At 35.3% G+C, this 24,696-nt stretch overlaps 1 protein-coding gene across 3 annotated transcripts in view; it reads left to right on the top strand.

The window, feature by feature from the left end:
• The window catches only part of MALRD1 (MAM and LDL receptor class A domain containing 1), a 217,159-nt gene that overhangs the window by 148,874 nt on the left and 43,589 nt on the right, over positions 1 to 24,696 (top strand). For all 3 annotated transcript variants that reach the window (XM_074535188.1, XM_026795148.2, XM_074535181.1), the window contains 3 exons: positions 3,682 to 3,883; positions 18,759 to 19,034; positions 22,931 to 23,056. In XM_074535188.1, the coding sequence (XP_074391289.1) occupies positions 3,682 to 3,883; positions 18,759 to 19,034; positions 22,931 to 23,056 (604 nt within the window). The remainder of the gene's footprint in view (positions 1 to 3,681; positions 3,884 to 18,758; positions 19,035 to 22,930; positions 23,057 to 24,696) is intronic.

Here is a 24,696-nt window from a genome sequence, read left to right as displayed (position 1 = left end):
AAGAGATGTGATGATGTCTGCTGAGAAACATGAAGAGTTCAAAAGCATGATCTTAAAGATGTAAAGCAGAAAACCTAGCATCATTATTCACTGGAGTCAATGGAAATTTTCCTCAGCTGACACAAGTCTCTGGTGCCTAATGAAGTGAAAATACAGGTTATCTTTTACAGGATTTTCCTGTTTCCTCGGCTGGCAATTAAAGACTCTAAGTTGTCAGTGGTGGGAGAGAATATCTCTTATTATGCACCCTTCAGACCTGCATTGGTTTCTTATTTATTAGGCAATTCAGGTGGAATGTAGCACCTTTCAGCATTCCAACTGCTAGATTCAGGCAAGATAATAAATCATATTGAAAAGTCAGGATGATGGTACAGGATAGCCATAAGTTGTAACTGCTGATTAACAAATAGAAAATAGTTTATATTTTATGACCTTAAAAAGTACTTTCCATATTCTTAAAATGAAACAGAAGCTGAAAAATAATTCAGAAGCTTCTAACACAAAGGATATTCTGTGGAGAAGTCATGACTTTAAGGCAGTAAATTAGATTTTCTAAAGAATGTTGTTGTCTGTGGATCAGCTAGATCAGTATTAGGCTGCAGAACAATCTTATCAGACTTATAAATACAGAGTTGTTCAATGGGGTTTTGTGGCAACTTGTTGTTTGGCTGTTTTGAGGGTTTTGTGGTTTTGTTTTTTTTTTTTTAAACTTGGTTGGTTTTTGTTTGGGGGTTGCTTTTCTTCCCTTACATACCATATAGTGGGATTCGTCTTGCCAGCTTTTTTTTCCTGCACATCTTAAGTTGTTTTCACTACCAGGCTAGCTTGTACACTTTAGATAGGATGCTGTGCAGAAAGGTGGTGCTGGAGGTATTAAGCACCACAGAGTTGTGCCCTTCCAGGGCTCTAGGGAAATCTTATCCATGAAAATTTGCTCAACATTTCATGTGCTGTGTGTGTTTACACAGGCCAGCAAAAGTCTTGTATACACTTGATGTACTTCCTGATCCATAAGATGCTCAAACACTGAGTGACATGGGTCATTCCAGGAGAGAAGATATATTATTATTTTTTCACTTTCATCAGCCACAACCTCAGAGAAATTTATCCCCTGCTAAAGGAACAGAATCCTTGTGCTTCCCATTTTTCTGCACTCTCCTTTAATCTCATTTGACTTAGCATGCATTTTCAGTTATGTGTTATTCTTTTAGAAATTTCATCTAACTTCTTTTAGAAGACATTTAAGAAAACACACCCTTTCCTGGCATAGTTGTGGATAGAAAAAGGTTTGGAGAACTCAGGTATTCAGGAGTACTTTGGCAAGTAGTGAGATTGCAGCATCACCCCAGGAAGGTACATGACAAATGAAACAGAACTGTTCTCAGCTCAACCGAGATTTCCAATGTACCAGTTTGGAGATTTACACTAAATGATGTCTGTTTCCTCAATTACCTATCTGATTGTAATACACCAGGTTTAAACTTTAGTCTAACTGAGGACAGAGTCACATAAATTGCCATAACATGTTAATTAATACATTAGTAATTACATATCGGCATGCCCTTGCTCTATGGTAAATGTAGTTAAATTTCAAAGAAAAGAAAGACAAGGCATGTAAGATGACTTTGCATCCATGTGAACAGGAGCTGATGTCATCAAAATGTCACACTTAGGACCCAGTTTGACCCTCTGCCATTCCAGACCCACTGGCCAGTGAGCACACAGCAGGATTCCTGACTGGTTCACTGTTGGTACTGAGCTTGAGCTGCAGGGTTGATCTGAATGTGCACAGAATGGGTCCTTGCTGCACCTGAGACCAGACTTTGTATGGACACAATGAGATTTCTCTGTACAAAGACAGACCTGTTCAAACAGATATTGTGCCTTGAAACTTTTAGTATGAGAAAATTTGCCTATGAATCTGACTAAAACAACTGGAAAAAAAAAAAGGCTTTAAACAATGTGACCATCTTTAAGTATCCTGTAAGAAAGATGCTAGCATTGTCTTTAAATGTTTTGGAATCTTCCCACTTCCCCAATAGCTATTTGTGCAGCTGCGAGACTCAACAATGAGATATACTGAAAGGGATATTACCTCAATATTTACCTTCCAAAAGGTAAATATCACTGCTTATAGCTAAAGCCATGCTAACATTGTTATAGACTGTAAAATTTCAGATTATCAAGGTTGTCATATTTTCCAGATCATCAAAATTGTCAGGAATTCTGCTGTGTTGGTGAAATAGTAAATGGTTCCAGAGAAACACACAGGTGTTTACCACTGTCCTAACCTCACATGAAGGGTTTCTGTAATCAAGAGTTTCAACTTATTAAGACCTCAGAGCCCTGTAATGTGAAAAACTCTTGCACACAGTTTTAAATTTTATTTATGGGTTGAACCATCTATTTCTTCTCAACACTTGTCCTTTTAGCCCTGCAAGAGGTGTGCTTTTAGGAGCTCAGTGAAAAGATATTGCTGTTACACAGTCCTGTAACCAAAGATCAGGCTTGACAAAATTTGGTCCTGATTTGAGTTACTCTATGTCAGTATCAGTATATCTTGCTCCCTTACTCCAAAATTAAAATAACTTGCAAGAGTTTTCAGGCATCATAGATATTTTAATCAATACACCAAGTTCTACAAATTATGTGGGATTTAGGGTTCCATTTGGGTTTTTAGCTTATTTGTCCCACCAGGTGGACTGGGAGAATCAAACTTACTGAATTATACAGATAATTAGCATGGGTTCAAGTTCATAACTTTCTTGGGCCTTAGGGTTTCTGTTACCTTATTAAACTGGGCCATTCAGTTTAATAAGGGAACAGAATCTAAAGGTCACTGGAAAATTAGTTTAAGACAACTATATTTCTGAAAATGGTGAGAAGAGGATGGATATTGATTATAATATTCAGTCCCTTAAAGAAATAGTTATCATCTGGAATGGTCAGAATATGCTAGCGTTCTTTTCTCCAGTTCTTTTTCATTTTTTTTTAACCTGGTCAGATTGTATAAGGATTTTATAACACCTGAGTGGGAAAACAAATACCTCTGTATTTTCCAGCTTCATGTTCCTGGCATAAATTCCCTAGCTGTTGGTTAATTGGGACTTCATTCATTGCTATACTTATTGCTTTCAGTATTTAAATATTTATGTACTTTTATTAATATCTTTGCTAAATATGTTTAAAATAACTTTCTGTGACTGTCTCAAACTCCATACTATAAATTGCTAGTACCAGATGACAGACTCAAATCCCTAGTTGCCAAGTGTTTTATTCATACCTCTAAAATCTTCACTCGGTCTAACCATAAGGAGGTCACGATTTAGAGATGAAAGAATAGCTCAAGATCCTACTCAGTCTTTCTTCAATTTCTAAATGAATTTGGGGTTAAGTCTTTACTCATTATTTTCTCTGTGTCAGGTTGAGATTATTTGTATATTTTGCAATTACTGATTGGGTTAGCTGGTCTTTTTTGGTTTTGGTTTTTTTTTCTTTCCACAGTAGCTTTATATTTGAAGCTGAACTAGCGTTAGCAAAAGTATTCAGTAACATTTGGTCATCACCAATATGAAGTGGATCTGAACCATATCAAGGAGGGTCAGTGCTGCACTTGGGCTGTGTTACTCCCCCAAGCTGCCCTCCTGTTCCTTAATGCTGATTGATTTCTGTCATCAACAGGTCTACACAGTTGAAGAACATGGCTTGGAAATCCTTATGTGGTCTTCTAGCAGAAATGAAGAAAACAAATGGATGTATGGAAGTGTAGTTCTCTCCAGTAACAGCCTTTTCAGAGTTGCCTTTGAAGCTGAAGTGGGGTGGAGCCAACCCCCAGAATTTGCTCTTGATGATATTTCTTTCACCCCAGAGTGCATTGATGGAGGTATGCTATTACACAACTATATATATCATGCATGTTCTCTTTTCAGAGGGCAAGGAAAATTGTGGCAATTCATATTTCAATGTATATCACAGTCACAAAATCTGACATATTTTCTTTTTTCTCATAGTTTATAGACAACACTTCTGTGTTTTAGCTAGAAGTTGAACGTATAAGTAATTATAGCAACTCAGAATATTACTGGCATTGAGGAGCTGAACCACAGTTGAGAGGAATCTACTGCCATTCTACTATATTGGTTTTCTCCTGTATGAAAAATTCAAAGAAGACATTAGTTTGGGACCAAAGATTTTATGAGTATCAAAGTAGTTCATAATAATTTTCAAAGAAAGTTGTTATGTTTTTTTATCTTTGAGCTCTTCATAAAACACAAATGTGTATCATATTTCCCTCACTAATATTTTCTTTGAGTACTTACAAACTCACTTCTGCTACACAAGTATTTGATCTATGTAGGAAAAGAATTTTAATGTCTTAAAATGCCCTGTTTTTTTTTTCTGTGAGAAAAGCAGTTTTTTTCTGTAAGAAAAGCATTACTCTGAACATTAAATGTACCATATGATACCATATTGGAAGAAAAGGAACAGTATGCATGCAAATATAGATTCTGATAGAAATTTCAGCAGAACTTAATGACTAAGGGACAACTAGGAATTATTATTGTTAAATAAATGCCAATATGAAGGTTAGAAAAATCTTCTTTGATAACCTTTTTTTTTATTAATACAGCTCTTGTTGTTCAGATAGGACAGCCTGTGTATGACCTGGTTGTCATGCTGTTCAAGAAACTATTTCTATTATTATTTTCATTGTGATAAGCACCTTCTGGAGGAATTAAACACATGCTGATTAAAGCTTCAAGTGAAATAATATGTTCACATGGGTGACATTTGTTCAGTCTTGAGCTGAATGAGAGTTTTGTTTATTTTCTCTAAATAGGCTCAGGCAAATAATATTTTGGAATGTAATTCAATGAGCTGCAGACTATGTGCATAAACAGGCATTTGTTCTACCCGTATTACGTTAATCACCTTTTTTAGCCTTGTCTTAAGGATTACATAGGCAGTTCATGCATAGTATAGCATAATAGGAAAATTTTCAAATTATATATTTGAAGTATCTGTACTTCTGAAATAATCATAACTATAGAAATAAATTAACTTTAATAGAACTATCTTTTCTAATTACATTATTTTTCTCCAGAGATTTTCCAGTTGTAGAATACTTTGAAGTATCTAACTTGTATCACAATGTGTTGCTCTTACAAATGTGACATATCAGAAATTTGGCCTAAGGAAAATTTGTTGGATTTATATTGGTTACGTACAGTTTGTTGAATAAGTAAAAAATTCATGCCTTATCTACATGCATAAATTGCAACTTGATAGATAATCTTCTCTTCAGACAAAAAACTATATCTAGATGCTATTGCTTAAGATTGGCTTCATACTGTCCTTGGAAGAATTCTATCTTAATAATCCTTGCTTGCCTAGAGCTTGTGAAGAGGCAAGAGAATTACATAAAATCCATGTAATACAATAAACCACAGCAATTTAGGGAAAAAAAAAAGAACCTACCACTGAATTTTTGTACTGTTCCTGACAAAGAGCTACTTAGGAGGAGGTGCTGTTTTTTACTAACTGTTGTTGCTAGAGAGATGCTTAAATATTCAGATGGTAAAATTTGAAGATATTGCCTTCCAATAGTATAAAAGCACTGTCCTGTAGATATTTGAGCAAGAACATTTTTCTGTAACAGAATCAGTTTAGGGAAAGTTTACCTAATCCACTGTCAGTCCTACTTTGATTGTTGCTCATTATGTTTTTTCAAAGACCTAGCTCAAAGAAAAGTGTATTACCTGCAGTACAGGTTTTGTGCAGTGTTCTTCCTTTCAGAAGATACTTGTACTACTGCAGATCTTTTTTCCTCTCTCTATATTACTATATTTCCCCTTGCCTTTAATTACTTTGAGTTTCCAGAGGCAACATGTTCTAAATGGAGGCAATGACAATTCAGCAGGTTGGGAGCTCTAAGTAATAAAGCATTGCCAGCAGCTCTAATTCAGTTGTGGTTTTTATGTTTTTAGGTAGTCAGTCCATATTAGCCATGACAGTTCCTAGATACCCAGGAATATTTCTGAACACTTAAGCAAGGTGTTGTCAAGGTGGTGCTAGGTCAAGCTAGGACCACTGCAGAAGCAGCTTCCAGCTGATGCTAATGCAGGGGAAGCTGCCAGTGGCACTGGATGTAATTCAGAATTAGCTGCTAAATGAGATATATTCATACCACTTTTCAAGGTTCATAACTTTCTGCTGATAAAGTTGTGTGAAGATCTTATTTTACATCCTAGGGACCAAAGAATTTAATTGTTAATTAGTTGTAACTATCTTCTTCAAATTTGTAAATAACAGCTTGATTAAAAAAAAAACCAAACTTTATTTCTATTACGTCTTAATTTTTTCAAAATATAAGTTACAAAACATTTCTATTTCTAGTTTCAGATGGAAAAAAACTTTCGAAGTATTGAGTCAGATTTTATGCTCATTAATGTCTTTCTCATAGTATTTTCTAGTTGAGCTGAAATAGGAGGCATTACAGAAATTCTAAAAATTATTGCTACACCTAATTTAAATTGTAGCATTAACCCAAAGGTGCCTAATAACCAAAATTTATTCTGCTTATAAAAATCAGAATACTATATTTTCCCACTCATTCAGTACTAGGGAAATAAACCAGATGGACAAATTTGGTGTAATTCAGTTAAATAGCACTTCTACATATTGGAGCAGGATTCTCAAGAAACAAATAAATAGTAAATATATTTTGTTATGTCTTCAAGAGATCACCCAAGTGAAATATTTGTGCTTGTGGAGATCTAGTGGAAGAAGGTAAATCTCAGTACAAAGCCAGCACTGAATGATGCTCCAGCTCTTTTATGCAGTCAAGTTACCTGCTAGGCCATATTTAGCTGCAACTCTTTGGGAATTTACACCTCTAAATTATACTGCTTTAACTAATTGCTAAAGTCATTTTGGTTTATTCAAAAAGAATAGTGTTGACACTTTGAAATGAATATTTGGGATGAATTTTGGGTATAAAGACAAGTGCAAATATCATGTGGTGGTTGAGGCTCCAGTGTATTTGAGAAAATAGTATTTGCTTTTTCACCATCAGTCATGCTTATCACCAGTTCAGTATTAATATTGCTTACTGAAATTATTAATTTGAATAAAATTAATTCTGTGTCTATTCTCCTACTTCACCTTTCCTTATCATTCTCTCTTCTTTAATTACTGTTTTTAGTCTATGTTTGCTGCATAGCTTAATTCCCATAGCTGGTCACAGTGTCTGAAGTATTTTCTTTCTTTTCTTCTGTTTTGTGAACCACTTCCTATCAACTTTGATAATTTTATTTTGAAGTCTTTTATACTTCTGAGGTTTTTTTTCATTTATTCCTTTTTTTATAAAATATTTTTCAAAAAATGTCTCTTTAGCCCATAAACTCAACACATGAGAAAGGACTTTCATTGTTAACAAATTTCCCGCCACATCCCCCCGCAGCTTTCCTTTCATCTGAAAGATTTGTCTCCAGCAGAACATATTATTATGTAAGGATACACTGGAGATAAAAGGGAAATTCAAATAGTGCAAAACATTCAGCACAGACAGGACATGGCATCTCTAACACTGTCATCTGACCGTGGTGGAATTGCGAATTTAGGAAGTGCAATTTCCCAGATGCGATGGGTCGGGGCTTTTTTCTGATATTGTCATAATTCTTGACTTCACCACACAGGTTACCAACAAAAGGGTCAGATTTACCTCTTAGGACCTGAAGTACAGTAAAATTTTCAGTGATTTTGGCAGCTTTCACTTAGGTGAAACATTTGCTTTGAAATATCATAATTCTTCCAAGTCTCCCCATTGCTGTGTAGCAAAGCACAAACTAAACCTTCTGTAAAGGTTGTGCATAATCCTTATACTGAGCAAGATTTCACTTGCTGTGAAAAAACAAACAGAAGAAACAAATCAGAATCTGTGCATTATAGAACTGGTTTTAGCTTTACATTCAAGCCCAAGGGTATTTTTAAAATGTATACAAAGTTATCCCAGTACCCTAAAACCTAACCTCCAAGAACTGTATTTTCAATTTATTTGAACCATCATAAGAAAATCATGAGATATAACAACATCCATCCATTTAGATCATCTTTCCTTAGTTTTCTAGAAGAAATGATATTCCAAAAACTGTGTGACAAAGGAAATTATATTCAATCAAATTTAAGAGAGATATGCTCAGAATTTCTGGTCAGCCACAGTAAGTAAGAAAAAAGTTCATCTAGAAATATAAACTGTCTCCAACAGTTCTGGATGTCAGGGAAAGAGTATAAGAAATTGGGAACTATACATACTGTTTTACCCCCAATACATTTCCCATTGGCAGCCATTTGTAATTCAGTCTTCCTGAGCCATATGTAGTCTTGGAATAATGAGCCTCAAATTTTTTTATTTCCCTCTGAACTTATCTGTTCTTGTTTTAACATCAGGGAATTTTTAATATTCAGAAATTAAATTACATGCTGCTGCTGCTTATATGAATTTAGGTTTATATTCATGAATAGAAAAGCTTTAGTGCTTTCTCATTTAGGCCTTGAAATGTATGAAATCTTTATTTCAATCTTGATGATTCACCCTTTTGTGTGGTGGGCAGGATTTTCTTAAGATATCTCCATAAAACAGTTTCAAATCTCGCAGTAGATGCATGCTATAGACCCAATCCCAAAGTTCCTTCAGAATGAAATAATTTGCACTGACTTCCAAACAATAGCAGAATTTATGTGATGTCATACCAAAAGTTTGTGATAGGTGCAGGTTCAACCATCAAGATGAGAAGGAAGGTGTCCCAAAGGAGCTATAGTCCATTCTCTTTGTTCAAGGTGGAAGGAAATTAACATTATAGCTGGCATCTAATTTAAGCTCTGTTTATGACTGTTTATAATTTGCAGAGTTTATAACAGCAGAGTGAAGATAGAATCTAATACTTTTTCATTTAATAACTTAGTAAAAGAATTTGAACATTGCAGAATGAAGATATAATCTAATACTTTTTCATTTAATAAAAGTAGTAAGGAATAGCAACTTTGAAAACAATTTCTGAATATCTAGAGAGTGGAAAGAAAGAAAGCGGTAAAGTAAAAAGCTATTTAGATAATCACCTGATAAGCAGTCATGGTTTCCAAAATCAGTATTAGTCTAAAATACTACCATTTTAGATGATATGTGGTATCTTGAAGGTATCTAATTTTCAGAAAAATAAATGGGAACAGCATTTCTTTAGAAGTGAATCCCCTTGTGATTTTAGATAAGAAACCATAGAGCAAAAGTATATATGTGTGGAAATACTCATGTCTTGCCTAGTTATAATTTGTTTCTCACAACATATATTCATGGAATGACAGAATATCCTGAGTAGGAAGGGACCCAAAAGGATTATTGAGTTGAATTCCTTGTTCTGCACAGAACCATCCCCAAGAGTCACATCATGTGCCCGACAGCATTGTGCAAATGTTCCTTGGGCTCTGTCCGGCTGGTGCTGTCACCACTGCCCCAGGGAGCTGTTCCAGTGCTCAACCACATATTGAGAATTTTTCCTCCCTATTTTATCCCTGCTTCATGAAACACACTCTTAAAATCCTGATTGTTTATAAACCTCTGCTGCTTTTCCTGCCACAGATTTCCATTTGCTTCAAATCAGGGTCTGTGTGTTTATATGTAAAGACATAATCTTTAACCACATTATTGAATACTATTTTTCTCAGTTCTCTTTTCTTTTTCCAACACAGAGATGAGAAATAATTGAATATTTTTGGTTCTCTGTGTACATTTTTCAGATATATCTTTGACTGCAGTATTTCTTATCTTGATGAAGAGTTTTTCTAAACAACATATAGCTATGGTGTCCAAATATTTGAAAAGTATTTGATAACAACCTTCATAACTACTTCTTATTGCATAATCTATCTATTGCATTATCTACCTGACAAGTAAAAAGATGGGATAAAGAAAAAAAATCTTCTGCAGTTTTGAGTAGTAGTTTGGAAATGTCCAAACCATTATTGTTTTCAGACTCATAAAAATAAAACATCCCGAATTGACCAAAAATGCAAAATATGAATCGGCCAAAATTCTTCTCCTGTGCAGACCCTAAAATGACAGACTAGCGATAAACTGTCTTGAATTAGGAGAATTTAAATAGGAGACTCTGAAATGAGTTATATCTCCTTGATCTTAACCAATCCCTTTCCACCAATAAGGAATGAACACTAGTAGATATACATGAAAAAATACCATTTACCTACAAGTGGAACATCAAAAAGTAAAAAAAAAAAACCAAAATAAACCAATAAACAACCACTAGATACAAAATTGCTAAATCTCAGGAACACCACAGGAGCAAAGAGAGACTCAAAATTCCAGAAATACCCTTCTCAAGGTGGTTCCCATGTATCTTGAAAGACAGAGGGAAAATGGTGCAAGCTCACTCCCCAAGATGGTGCTCTCCAGGTGGCCCGTGGTCTGGGAGGCCAAGGGAGAAATGATGGGTGCCCAAAAAGAGCCCTCCTGGGAAGGTGGCAGCTCATGGAGCTGCCCTAGTGGCAGATAAAGAACTGCCAGCATGTGTGGGGTCAGCTCTGCCGCCCCTGCTGCTTCTTCCTGCTGCCCACTGCACTCTGCTGGTGCTGGCGCTCGTGTCCTGACCCACTGCTGTGTCCCCTCTGTCAGTGCTGACACGGGGTGAGCCAGCCCCATGGGACCAGCTCAAGATTCACTACCCATGGGATTTGCAAGATTCACTCTAACGATGGTTTCTAATTGCAAAATGCTGCTCTTCCAAGTTGCTGCAGTGTCAAGCCCAGAAACCAAAGCAGCCCTTTCAAAAGGGCAACATCCACCTTTAGCAAACTCCACCAGGCAAAGGGAGTCAGGTTGGGTGCCCTGGCTTTCTGAAGGGACCAGCATGTCCCAACTGCCCCACAATTCTGGTTCTGGATGTGCTGGGATTTAAAGAGACAATAAGAGATCAATATGAAGTACAATGACAGTCTGGGTTACCCATGACAGAAGCGAGACAGTCAAATTAAACAGCTCAGAAGCCAGCCATTTGCAGTTAATTTTATATGCTCTCCAGAAGTATTAGTAGATCCCATTTCACAATAAGAAAAGCATAAATTACATTTTTATCTAATTTTATCTAAATTAGAGTGGGTGTTTTTTTGAGCTTTGTGCAAAAAAATAGCTGCGTAGTGCAGAGAGAATCTTGTTGAGGGGCGAGCAGGTGTATGTGTCCATGTGTCCATCTGTATGTCCAGGTGTGTGAGTCTGTGTGTCCCCGTGTGTGCAAGTGTGTCCATGTGTGCCCATGCATGAAGCAACACAGAAAATTCTGCAGAGGAACAGGACTCATCTGACAAAACCTTGGACAGTTTGTGATCCTTCTCTGAAACTCCCAGAGCCCAAGTGCTGGAAATGCTGGAAGGGTTAGCGGCCTGAACTGCTAACACTACAGTGTTAGATCATGGGGAAAAACACTGTAGAGGAGGTAACTTCTGATTTCTTCAAGTTGCAGAGCCAGGGGAATCACTGTTAACTTGTCTGCTCATGCTTGCAGTGAAGCAGAAATCTCTCTCACATGGAGTTTCTTTCACAGGGAAAGAGAAAGAAAAAACTCATGGAGTTTCTTTCCTCAAGGGCAGGAGATGATTCATGAGAGTTGTAGGGGGAGACTGCTCACAGAAAAAAAGGAGGGGAAGAGGAAAGCAGAATGAGTAGTAATAGAGGACTGGAGATATCAGGGAAATTTGTGAATAGATTCTTTAGTCAATTAGCATTTCCCTGAAACCAATCAATATATGCTTTAGATCCGTGTTTCTTGGCAGAGATAAGGCATTTATGCATTTTTAAAGACTAAAAATTGTGATCCAAACGTACCTTAGAGAGCTCCTTCAGCCTGTTCTTGTACCTTCCAGTGCACAGACCTAGCCAGTGTCAAAAGCCAAAACTTTTTGTGGATTTCACAGAAAAGGAACTGGGAATAATTTTAGGATAAGATAATTGCACTGTATAACTAGGATAATTATTGGCAATCCCTAAATGCAATTATGTTGTGTGTTTAAATTAACAATTATACTATCTTTGTCCAAAACTTTCAGTTACTATCTGCTTTCTTATAACTTGTCCAGAATACTGAAATCTTCTGAAGCAAGCTCATGCCTTTTGGGAAATTAAAATTCCTCAGATTTATTAATAGTGTATTAAAATACTTTCATTAATATTGAACCTCCAAACCCCATCTGTTTACAGCAGAAAACTTTCAAATCACACAGATTATACTTTTCCTTGCTAACTTCATTCATATAAATCAACATATTTCCTTGGAGGGAAGGAGAGAAATAATATTTGGAATGAAATGGTTTCATGATGCTATCTTAAAAAGCAGAAAATTCTCAGACTCTTCCTTGTGTAAAACCTGCTCATCTCCTCAATAGCAATTCTTCAGCTCACATTTATCTCAGAAATTATATCCATTTCATTTTGTCAAAGACTAAAGTTTCACAGCTTCTCCAGTTTGTCATTGCTCCTAATAAATAAACAAACCAACAAATCCATGACATTAGCAGGCATAGCTAACAGTCCTCAGAATATTGTTAGCAGAAATACAGCAAATATTGCCATATTCCTGTCACAGGTAGTGTGTTCCTGTCAGAATCAGTAGTTCTCTGAGTGAAGACTAAATCTTAGCTTGACTTTACTGGCAGTAAACCTGTCTGTTTTCCATTATGTTTGTATGTTAGCAAACTATGATAATTTAAAATAAATTCTGCACAGTCATATAGAAATCATTGGACCATGTTATGGTTTTTTTTTAATTCTAGCTTTGTCATGGGGTCTCTGAGATCCTTTCCAGCACCCTGTCCCAAACCTCTGTCTTCTCATGAAGGGAAGAAGACTTGAAGACTTGAAGATTCAATTGGCCAGACTAATTTCCCCCTTATTTTTTTTTTTAATTTTTATCTTTTTACAAGCTTGGAAATGAACAGCAGGAGCTTTATTTTAATGGATAAAAACGCATGGAAAGATTGTTAAAGTATCTGTATAGTTTTAGTCCTATTAATTTTTCTAACAAGTTTGCTTCCTTGCAGCCACCTTGAATGGGTTGATTTCACGCCCTGATCCAATATTTACTGAACTGAAATTGAGGACTGACATCTATTTCAAATTAATTAATGCACTGGATTGGGCCCGTAATTAATTTATACTCTTGTCTAATGAAATCTATGGGAGGGAGTTATTTTTGACCTCTTTTAGCTACAGTTAATAGGTCCACTGTTTTTATTACATTCACTAGGCAAATTACTTATGCAAATATATCAGACAGGTTGTTGGTTTTCAGGGGTCTGATGCAAGGCCCATTAAAATCAATATGAGTTATCCCATTTACTTAAATGGACTATAGAGCAAGCTCTGATACACCTGAGGTGGTGCTGCCTAACAGCATTTGTGGTCACTTTATTTCATGCTCCCTGGGGTTGACTCTAATGGCAATGTCCACTAGGCTTAACTAAAATTCACTGTTACAGGTGATATATAAATATAAATGGGGACCTACTCTGCCCCAGAGATCTTTGTATTTGAAGAGGAAAGGCAGAAAAAAGGAGGATAGCCTGGAGTTGTTGCTTCATTCAAATTAAGCATGTTTGTGTGCTGCTTGCTGTGGTAATGACTGTGTAATACAAACATTTATTTTATATTAGCATTTGGGTAATAGCAGTTCTGTGGTTTTCTCTGACTGAATGCCTGTGATTCATGAGCAAAATATTTGCAGTGCCAACCTGTGAAGCTTGCTTTACACTCAGGAAACAGGATCATATGCTCCATAGATGTCAAAGACAATAATAACAGCAAATCATAAGTGTACAGAAAATGTTCATCAAAGAGCAGTAAGCCTTTAACAAATCCCTATCCCACAAATATATAATTGTGTCCTTGACAATGAGCACTTATTGACTTAACACTTCATATTGTAAAGGCTCTTTTTTCCAAAATCATCAGCTCATGATCTCTATTTACTGTAAACATGGTTTGATGGTAGCACATTGCAATGAAAATGTATTTAAAAGTGCCTATTTGATCTGACAACAATGAAATACAGACATATCCAGCTGTAGTTATTGCAGTTCACAGAACAGTATGTACCAAATTTTATTTGCTTTAAACACTGGTCTGATTTTTATGATTTTTTTTATATCTACCTCAGCTACTTAACTTCTCATAAAAGTGTGAAGGTGCATGTGAGGTAGCACTTCTGGTCCATAGATTATGACTCATCCAGCACAGCTGTGTAAGTTTCAAAAGACATAGGACCAAATTAAAATGTCAGGTTTTAGGACCTAATTAAAATGTCTTTTTTATGATACACAAGTAGATGTTAAACCCTTTCTTTAATTTTGGTTATTTGCCATATGCAAGTGCAAAATAAAACACTGAGTGCAAAGTAAAGTAAATAAGGACATGTACTCAGCTTTCTACTTGGAAAGTCATGATTTCTTAGGTATAATGGAACATCAACAATTTACTGCTGCTTTTCATGTGAATCCAAATTCAGACTCAGTGCTTTGCAGTGCAGAGGTTATTTTTGCTGAATTTTTTTGTTTAGTTTGCTTTTCATCCGTGCGCAAATACTGAATTCTTGAGGATTTTTAGTCGTGCTTTTCAGTGAGCATGCAGGCTGGATACAAAAAGCTAAAGCTTTTATACTGTCTTCCTTAGAACTCATCATTTTCAGTAGATTTATCTCCAAATCCTTAAACAGTTTCAAACAGATAATGCTTTTGAAAAAAGTAACCTGTACAATGTCTCCTGCACTCCTGAATGTGGTCTGAAAATGAGAGTCACACGGCGCTCAGGAGATGAGTGCTGCCTTGGGAACATCTTTTCTGCATTTGAGAAAAGGTGAGGGAAACATTTTCTTGGCATGCCAGTGTTAGGCAATTGTTGAATCAAAAAATATTAAGTGACAGAAGGGATGTGTGGGCCACAAATGGTCCAATTTGCATTGAAAAGGCTTCACTTCAGATTATGCTGTTTACATGACTTTCATATATTCGTACAAGAGGAAAATATTAGGTTCACAGATATGCTAAGTTTAAAGTTAGTTTTCATTGCTAAATTGTGTGAGTGTACTACTGTGTGAGTCAGGTGTTTCTGACAATCTCTCATTAGTGCCAGCTTGTTTTTCACTGCAAACCACATTGTAGTGTTAACACCTTAGTTAAATTCTTCACAGTGGCAAGAAAACAGAATGAATATTCCCAGTTTTTAGAAGGAAATGTGTCAGTAGCAGATACTGCAATGATCAGCTTAAAATAAATAATTACATAGACAGTAGTTTTGAATACAAGTAATTAGTTTTGCATTAATGTTGCTGGAGATTTCAGTTGGAACTAGTTAATTATTTTCTACATTTGCATATTCTTAATTAGCTTTTTTTAGTTGTTAGCTTTGTACAAATTATTGTTTTGATAAATCTCCAAAATTTTTACCAGGCACATTTAAATTATAAATGGGAAAAAATTTGTAACCTACTTTATGTAAAGAAAATAGATTGAATTTTGGGGTAGAGTTTTGGCAGACCATGGCAATAACAACCTCTTATAGAATGGCAACCAGAGCACAATTTTTCTATTGTATCTGAAACCAAACACATGTGAACTAATTAACATATCACGTGAGTTAATAAGCAAGAGATACTCCTATGAGCTTTGAAGTACATTCCCATCTCATGGACTGTTCTGATCTGAAAGGATTTTGCTTATTTCAGGATATGACTTTAGTTTTTTTTTTAATGTAGTGCAAATATAAAACAGACCTCAATAAGACCCCTGGTTAACCTTACACCTAACTCAACCTGGACATATCTTTGCTGCCCTTGGTGAATATTGCACACTCTAACATATTTGCTATGCAAGTCAGGAAGAACTTCATCCTAAAAATTATTTTCTGACAATCAGAGGGAATAATGATATAAAATAGTAATAGAAAATAATAATAGAAAATAATATTAATAATAATAATAGAAAAATAATCAATCATCCCCATTCAAAAAGAGAATTCAAGCATTTCTCTGAATACTGCATTTGGCACAGGATTATTTACATGCATAAGCTCATTATATGATTGGGCTCATAAGGCTAAACTGATCAGGGTTACAAAAGTCTGAAAATAATTTTAAACTCAAGGCCAGATTCATAACAAGCAACACATTCAAGAAATGTTGAGTTTAAGAGGGGATTTTAGTTTACAGAACAAATTTGAGTAGAAGCATGTGAATAAACATATCAAGAACAGGAAATGAAACTGGGTCAGAAATGCTCACAAATGTATTATAAATGCAATCTCTCCTGCAACATAAACAGGCAACCACAGCAAAGTCAAATATATTGTATCTGTGAGAGGTTAATTTCCAGAGCATCAGAACAAATACAGAAAAGCTAACACAGGACTATGTAAGGACAAAAGAATGTGTATAAGCAGAACTGACTGCAGCTTAAGTCATTTTCGCTGCTTAAAAGCCCCCTAGGCACTGTGAGGAAAGGATCAGAAATAGCAGAAATAAAAAAAGTACTTTCAAATATAATCATACTTTTTTTATTTTTTCCCAAAGCAAATGTAAACTAAAAATAAAAAAATATATATTTTTTTATTCCACTGTGCATGATTTGACAGCACTAGTTCTGTATCAATGGAGAGAGAATTATGTTCTCCCAATGACATTTCTTCAGTATCTTGGCAGGATCATGGCCTTATATAGAGTTTCTATATGACAAACAAAATTCAGCATTTTCATGGGTTACTATTATTATCTAGTAAAGTATAGGACCAAAGTAGAAAAAAAGGCAGAATCTAGAATACTTTTAATCTACCAAATCAATCCGCTATGTGATCTGAATGTCTATTATCAAGTACCTAAAACAAACTTCCATAAGCCTTTTAAAGTAGATTATTTTTAGACTAACACATTTATAAAACACATATGAAATCACAATCTTTTCAATCCCATGTAAAAGTTCACATCTTTGAGATATGCATGGCATAATTCTGAATATAAACAGTACAGAAGATCACCAGGTTATTATTTTCACTGAGTCAATAATAATTTTTGTTATTTTATGTTTATACTATATCCAGTGAATCAAATACATTTCTCTAGTAGAAAGATTTAATTTAATTAGGGGCGTGAAATATTGTTAGGCATCTTCTATTGTATGAAGCTTTTCAATTATGATTTTCTGATATAAAGTCAACTTGAAAATCAAAAATTTCTAACCTATAGAGGGTCTGTATTAAATAGAACTTTGAGCTCTTTCTCCTTACAGCTGCTTCACAAGCAACTGGATGGTGAAATAATGCTGGTATTCTGTTCACCTGAATGCATTAACAGTTCATTTATTTGTACAAAAAGCTATTGTTATTTATGTGGTGGTATCCTTGAAACTGAGCATGTTTTAACAAAGCCCTCACACTGTAAAACCCCAGCCTGGTATTGCAGAATACACAAACATACTGATATGACCAGAGGATTAAAAGTCATAAAATGACGCCAAAATCCATGTGCTCCCTTACAGAGTGTCATGCCTTAATGCAGCAGTAACATTGGACATCTCATTGGACTCACCCATGACTTTTTGTGCTTGTCTACTTTGCCTCAGCCCAAGTCAACAGCAAAATTCCTCCTGTCTTTTAGGGAGGAAGTGACATTAATTTGTCTTACCTTGTCTCTAATAATTATTTTATATTTTTTACTCAGCTGCTGCAAATTGACCTTAAAAGAAAAATTAAAAGTATGGAGCTGAATTCTGGGGATTTTTCTCTTTTCCCTGCACATAAAAAATACAGGATTCCATCACATTGCTTCCCTGGGAGATACTGATGCCATAAAGAACAAAACATTAGCACAGCCAGCTCCTTAGAAATTAGTTTCCACAAATAGATCTTATGCTTCTCCTGATAAAATTCACTTGCAATGGTTTTCATAGGAAAAAAGAAAGACTTAGATGTCTGGGACAATTTATTTATATACATGATAGCAAAAAGCTTTCCCCAGTATCTTCTTCTTTCAACAATGCTAGTAAGCATGGAATATTTTATTTATTTATTTATTTATTTATATATTTATTTTATTAATTTCTTTTTTGCCAGCTGTCTGAATTTGCTAAAGTTCAAAAAAAAAAAAAAAACCACATTTTTCTTTACTTGCATCCTGGAAGCCTATCTAATATTTTTTTTATTTAATTCTCTATCATCAAGCTATGCTAAAGAGTCAGAGTAATAAAAAACTAGATCAGTAAAAGTTTTTATTGTTACTTTATGAAAATATTTTTCTTAATTTAACTTAAAATTTTGACTTGAGGGCTATTTTAAGGCTTTCCAGACAAGATTTATCAATGTTTTGGTATTAACCCTTCTATGTGTACATGGCAAAAGAAGTAATAGGATCAAAATAAATGCTGAACTTGAGATTTAGAAGCAAAATGCTGCAATAACAACAATTGAGTTAATATTAGACAAAACATTTTTAATACTCTGTTTTGCACTTAGGAGCTGTTTTTTCATAAAAGTTGGGTTCCTTTTTTTTAAAGTGTTTAGTGATCAAAACCAGCTGCATTCCCAGCAGTTCCTGAGTTCCTGTCCATCTCAAAGGCAGTGTGAATGACTACTGAAAGAACAGAACCCCTAACCATTCCTTTGTGAATGACTACTGAAAGAACAGAATCCCTAACCATTCCTTTCCCTCCCGTAGGGTCAGCTGGTCCCCACCCTCCCACCTGCAGCGGTGATGGGTTCCCGTGCGCGTACGTGCCGCAGTGTTTGCCCCTCACTGCGCGGTGCGATGGGGTGGAAGATTGCACCGATGGAAGTGATGAGATGAGCTGCCCCGTGGAGATGCCCACCAGCACAGCCCCGGGCTCCTGCAAGGCAGCAGAGTTCCTGTGTCCTTCCCAGGGCTGTGTCCCGTCCCTCCTGCTCTGTGACGGGGTGCCCGACTGCCCCCTCAGCGAGGATGAAGCTGGCTGCCGTAAGTTACATCCACGGTTCTCAGGTTTTGGCTGTTAATTGCTGCCCCGAGATGTGTGGAATGTCTCTGTTTCGGCCCACGCATCTGAAGAACGAGTCAGAGCTCTTCAGTTCTTGGTCTTGAAGTTGTTTATTAATTCTTATCTATAAAATTTTCTTTCTGCCCAGCTGAGTTCTGCTCAGCAAGGCAGCCAAAGGCACTCTGACCACTCCCGAGGCGGTGTTGTCTTTTTATACTACAAACTACATATAACATATTTACAATTACTTTCCAATGCCTATCACCTATCTTAGACAGTGCACTTCTATTCTAAACCAGTCCCCAAGTGCCAACATCACAGCAGAAGATGGAGACCAAAAAGAAGAAGAAGAAGAAAGGCTAGACACGCCCAAGTCCCTCCATCCTGTACCCATAACCCCCATACCAAAAATCCTAAAACCTACATTTTCACCCTGTGATAATTTTATTATTATACTATTTAAATGTCTGTGACTTTCAGGTCCTCATACAAAGCTGGTAACTTGCTCCAGGGGTCATAATCAAATCCACAGGTGTTCTGGGCTGTGTGCCAGGGTCTCCAAGCCCCCCGGTGGGGTCCTCGGCAACTCTGGACACCCGGAGGGATTTGCTGAGTTCCGACACATGGTGGTGGTTATGGCTATGGTAACTTACCCGCCCAAACTTTCTTTCCTGAGTTTTAGAAAAGAAAAGTTCAACACAGTGAAGTTCAGTGTAAAATTCATCATTCCCTTGTCAAATAAACCCCTGTTTGTGTCATATATAATGCATTAATTGCAGAGATGCTTTACATTTCTAAATAATTTTGCTCATGCTTATTAATTTTCTTGCTATAATTTAGTGTTTTAAAAAACTGCAAGCGTGTTTCTGTTAATATTTACAAGTATTTCCACATTTTTTCCTTAAATCAGTCAGCTGTATTTGCATTGCCTCTGTAACCTCTGATCGTGATATGACAGAAAGATAGGCTTCTGCAGTTCTGTTATTCAGTAACATTTAAGGCAGTCCTGACCTTTCAAGGATTTTGAAATCAAGTCTGTTCATGAAATAGCAGCAATCTCCGCCCCAAGCAAGGAAAAGGGCTCACAAACAAAACACAAGGTCAATAGGCTTTGAAATGTAACCACAATGAGATGCCACGGAGAAGCATCTGAAACAAACAGACAAAAAAGTGAGTGTCTGCCATTTAAAAATATTTCATTATTAGCAGGTGAACTGAGACCAAATGTTTCATTCCAAGAATTTCAAAATAATTAGCTACACAGAAAAAAAAAAGAAAAAAAGACTTTTTACATATAAATTCTTTTCTTCCTAAACCGGTCATGCTCGAAAACTTTTTTTAACATTTTTCTCATCCTTATCAGAATGAAAAAAAAAATGGTAAAAAATATCAGTTTCCAGTGGATTAGAAATTAAGGTTCTTTAATATTTTCTATCCAATCTACAAAATACAAATGCAGGCTATTGTGCATGCCATTTAATTTAGCAAAGTGGTTAACCAAACTGGGATGGATTTGACAGACTATCTGTGTCTTGTTTTGAAGTGAACTCTGTGGTTTTGTGGGGAGTAGACATAGTTTTGAAGATAAAGTTGATGTTAAATTCTATGTACCCTGAAGACATGTAGAAATTTTGCATGTTCCTTTCTTCAAATAAACCCTCATGGGTAATCTTCATTTGACCTTGTTTCCTCCTCAATCTGTCCTCTGCTAGACATCCATGCTGTGTTCTATTATAGGTGCATCCCAACACCACACCACAGAAGCTGATGTGGAACCTCAAAATTTGAAAGCCAAAAGATCTCCATGATTTTGTGTATTACCTAAACAACTGAGATACTCCTTTGCTTTGTTTATTTTACTGCTTTGACTTCAAAACAAAACCCAGGGGTTAAGAAGAAATTAAATCTTGGTCTATTCAACGAACAAATATTCTCCATAGATATTTCAGAACTTTGGGTATCTCAGTCTGAAGGAAAATTAGTCAAGTCTGTACTTGTTACTCCAAAATTTGGTTCATAGTAAATAAACATGCAAGTCTTGATTGTATAAGATAGAAATACAGAAGCAGTAATTCTTGTTTCTTCACTGAAGAAGATAATTCAGAGAAGCAAAGCAAAGCAGAGAAGAATGCAAAGCAAAAAGAAAATGATTTGTGCTAGTTTGGAATTAAATCAGTGGAAAGCTGATTAGTGTCACAGCTGGTGCTGAGTTCCAGCTGTGTGTGCCATGAGAGCACAGTGTTTAATCTTTAGCTTCCTACTTTTAACTGGTGAAAACCCATAGAAGTTTGTTAACTGGGGAAGGTCAGAGAGAAAAAGTAAAAATCTCAGAAATTTCATTCTTTTAATGAAATTTATGCATGATCTATAAAATTGATTGTTGTGCTAGTAACTCCAACCGATCTGTACTACAATAATAGTACAGATTGAAAGTGGGGATTTATTCTTTTACATTTTAGATGTATATTTTTTTTCTTTGGTGCAGATCAAATCTACCTCCTCATTTTAGAAAACTTCAGTTTAGGAAGTACTGACACTTTCCATTTTGTGTCCCATAGCAATTTTATTCATTTAAGTGCAAAACAAAACACTTAACACTATTTAAGCATAGAAAAAAAGTGTTCTGGGTTCTGAATTCAGGAATTCATATGGGAAAGTTTTCTTTTGTGATAAAGATTATTTGTCAAAATGTATCTTGCAGAGATTAAAGATAAAGCCCTAAAGGAGGCCAGGACAAAAAAAACCCCAACTAAACAAAAAAAACATTGGTCAAGTCCCTACTAAAAACACAGTTTCTACCATAGAAATGCTTTTCTTCATGACTTAAGAATTCATGCAGACAGAATGTCCTGTAGAGTTCACATAGCAGTTAGGTTGTACAGCATTATGATAATACTGTTTTATGCCTACTAATGAAGTGGATTTTGTTACTTGCTGCATTTAACAAAAAAATTCTGGAGCTGTTTTCCAGTTAAAAATGTTCTACTTGGCTGGCTCTCTTCTTGCTGACAGTTTTAGTGGAGGGTATATTACCTCACCTATTTAGTCTTTTATTTCCCTGACTACAATACTAAGGTTGTAAACCAAACATATTAACACCAGTGGGATGTATACATTAGTTTTTGACAGACCAACATCCTTTTCATCTGATTGAAATGCTAATAGCAATGAATAAAAAAAAAAAATTCAGTTTTCTGTAGTGTACCAAAATGTACATCTTGTAGTTTTGGTAAGTGTTAAATACCTATGAAATATTAAAAATTTTATACTTTCGAAGTGGCTGTGATATCATTATACCTTCTATTGGTTTAGTTTGCACCTGGAAAATAAAATATAGATGAAAATTGGATATTTTTATGTTCATATCTTTACTGTTTTTAGTGCCTTCATGTGGTCTTTATATTCTTTACCTCAGCACCAATAACTTGGTGTTATTGTCCTTAACTGCAAAATTTTCAGCCATTAGGTCTGTTGCTATGACTGTTCCCTCTGTAATGTGTTAAAATAATGTGTAAAGAAATTGATCCCATAATTTTGAAACTAGTTTCTGAATGAGAATTAATTATGTTTGCTGATACCTTTTTTATGGGTTTTCTTTGGGATTTTGCAGTATACACTCTCAACATTGTGAGTGAATATGCACTCCTTCACAAATATTACATGGGAAAATTTGGTTTCTGTACCATCTGTGCTCTGTATTTGTTTACTTATTTAGCATCTCAGTAGTAAAGTTGCATGTCTTTGAAGATGAAAGCTTGGAGAGGTCACACAGATGCAAGTTTGTATCCTACAGTATGAATCAATTTTTCTGCTAGTTTTTGAACAGAGAGGAAAAAAATACAGCTGATTATAGCAACTATGTTACTTGTCATTTCAGCCATTAAAGATTGTTCCAATGGTTCCTTGTTATGTGCTTCAACTAATCAATGCATACCACTCTCCCAGCGTTGTGATGGAATTGTAGACTGCATTGATTCCAGCCTCGATGAGTCTGGCTGCTCAGGTATTTAGTTTTGCATTAAAATATCATTTGAAACAAAGAAAGTATAGTTATTTCCTACTGAATGCTTTGGCAGTCCTCAAACTTGACCGAGGTTCCTCTGTTAAAACTCTGTCAAATTATATTAGGCATGAATTTTCCTGATGAAAGTATGACAGATATGAAAGTGAGAAAAATATTTACAATATGCTTAAAATCTTAACATCTTCATAAGAGGTGTTTCTTACCATATATACACATTGCTCAAAAAAACCCCAACCCTTTGTAGGACACTTTTAAGACTTCCCTTGATTTAGCCAGTTAAGTTAACCCATATTGTTGAGTAAAAGGCTTGCTTATTTGTGGGTTTTTTGTTTTTTTTTTTTTTTTTTTTCTAAGTGTATTACAAATCCAGGTTGGAAAATAAGCTAAATAGCATTTGTTTTAACACACTGCATTTGAAAAAATATTCAGGTTTGATTTTTAGTAGTTAAATGGTGGAGAAAAATAAGTAGAGGACAATAATACACATTCAAGGTGAATTAGATTTTTATTAACAAAATCTAATAAGTACATAGATGATGGTGATATAAATAATTTATTCTAGATTCAAAATGTCCCCTTCAATTACAGAAAGGTACTGCAGCTCTTCCCCAAGACAGATATAAACTCTTGACCAGTTCTGTGCTGACAGCACTCTGCCAGCTTTGTTCAAGTTGCATTAGCTGAGAATTTAACTCTCTTTTTTAATAATTTTTATGAGTTTTGTGATAAAATTCACAACACACATGCATTGCAATGATATAATTCATTATAAAATATTAAATGTCTATTTAAAAATGATAGTTTTTACAAATACTTATTGGTAGGAGGCATCCACAAGTTTCTTTAGGAGTGAAATTTGACCACAAGTATTGTGTTCACTATCTCTCATAGTATCATGAAATGGTTTGGGTTGGAAGGGACCTTAAAGATCACAAATTTGCAATGCCCCTGACTTGGGCAGGGACACCTTCACAAGCCCAGGTTGCTCATGTGAGAGAAGGAATCATATTTCAACATTAAAAACTTCAACATAAAAAATCAAACTTTAAAATCTTCCACTATTTTTTCCACAAAGCAGACCTTTTAAGTAAGTAATGCACTTTTCAAAATTTAATCCTGACACTGGAGGTGTCTACACTGAATAGCACTGTTATATGGTGCAATAAAAATTTCATTTTGCATTTATTCAAAATTCTTTAGGTCTAATTTGGATATTACCAGTTCTTTTCATACTGAAGAAGATTTTTCTTGTTTTGATTTTGAGTTTTTTCTTGCTAAAGCAATGTAAAACTAACCTTCAGTAAAACTAAATGTGATGATATGGAAATCCAAGTTAAGGGACATCAAGAGGTTTTAAAAGAATATCATTAAGTACTTAAACACCTTTTGTCTTTTAAAGCCTGATTTCCCTCGTTCTTATGAGAATGTGATTCTAAGTGTTAAAATTCTGAATACCTTTAATAAAAGGGTTGGTCATAAAGGAGTGTCTGTTCACCAGCCCTATATAAAACCCATTACTAATAATGTAGACAGGTACTAATTAAATATTAGATCAATTCTTTTGGGTCTTACTTTATATATTCCCGTTGTTTGAAAATCAAGTAAGTGGCAAAAATTCT

Source organism: Zonotrichia albicollis, chromosome 1 (genome assembly GCF_047830755.1).
Source record: "Zonotrichia albicollis isolate bZonAlb1 chromosome 1, bZonAlb1.hap1, whole genome shotgun sequence".
Taxonomy (NCBI): domain Eukaryota; kingdom Metazoa; phylum Chordata; class Aves; order Passeriformes; family Passerellidae; genus Zonotrichia; species Zonotrichia albicollis.
Note: the sequence above shows the minus strand (reverse complement) of the source record. Positions and strands in the feature narration are given on the sequence as shown.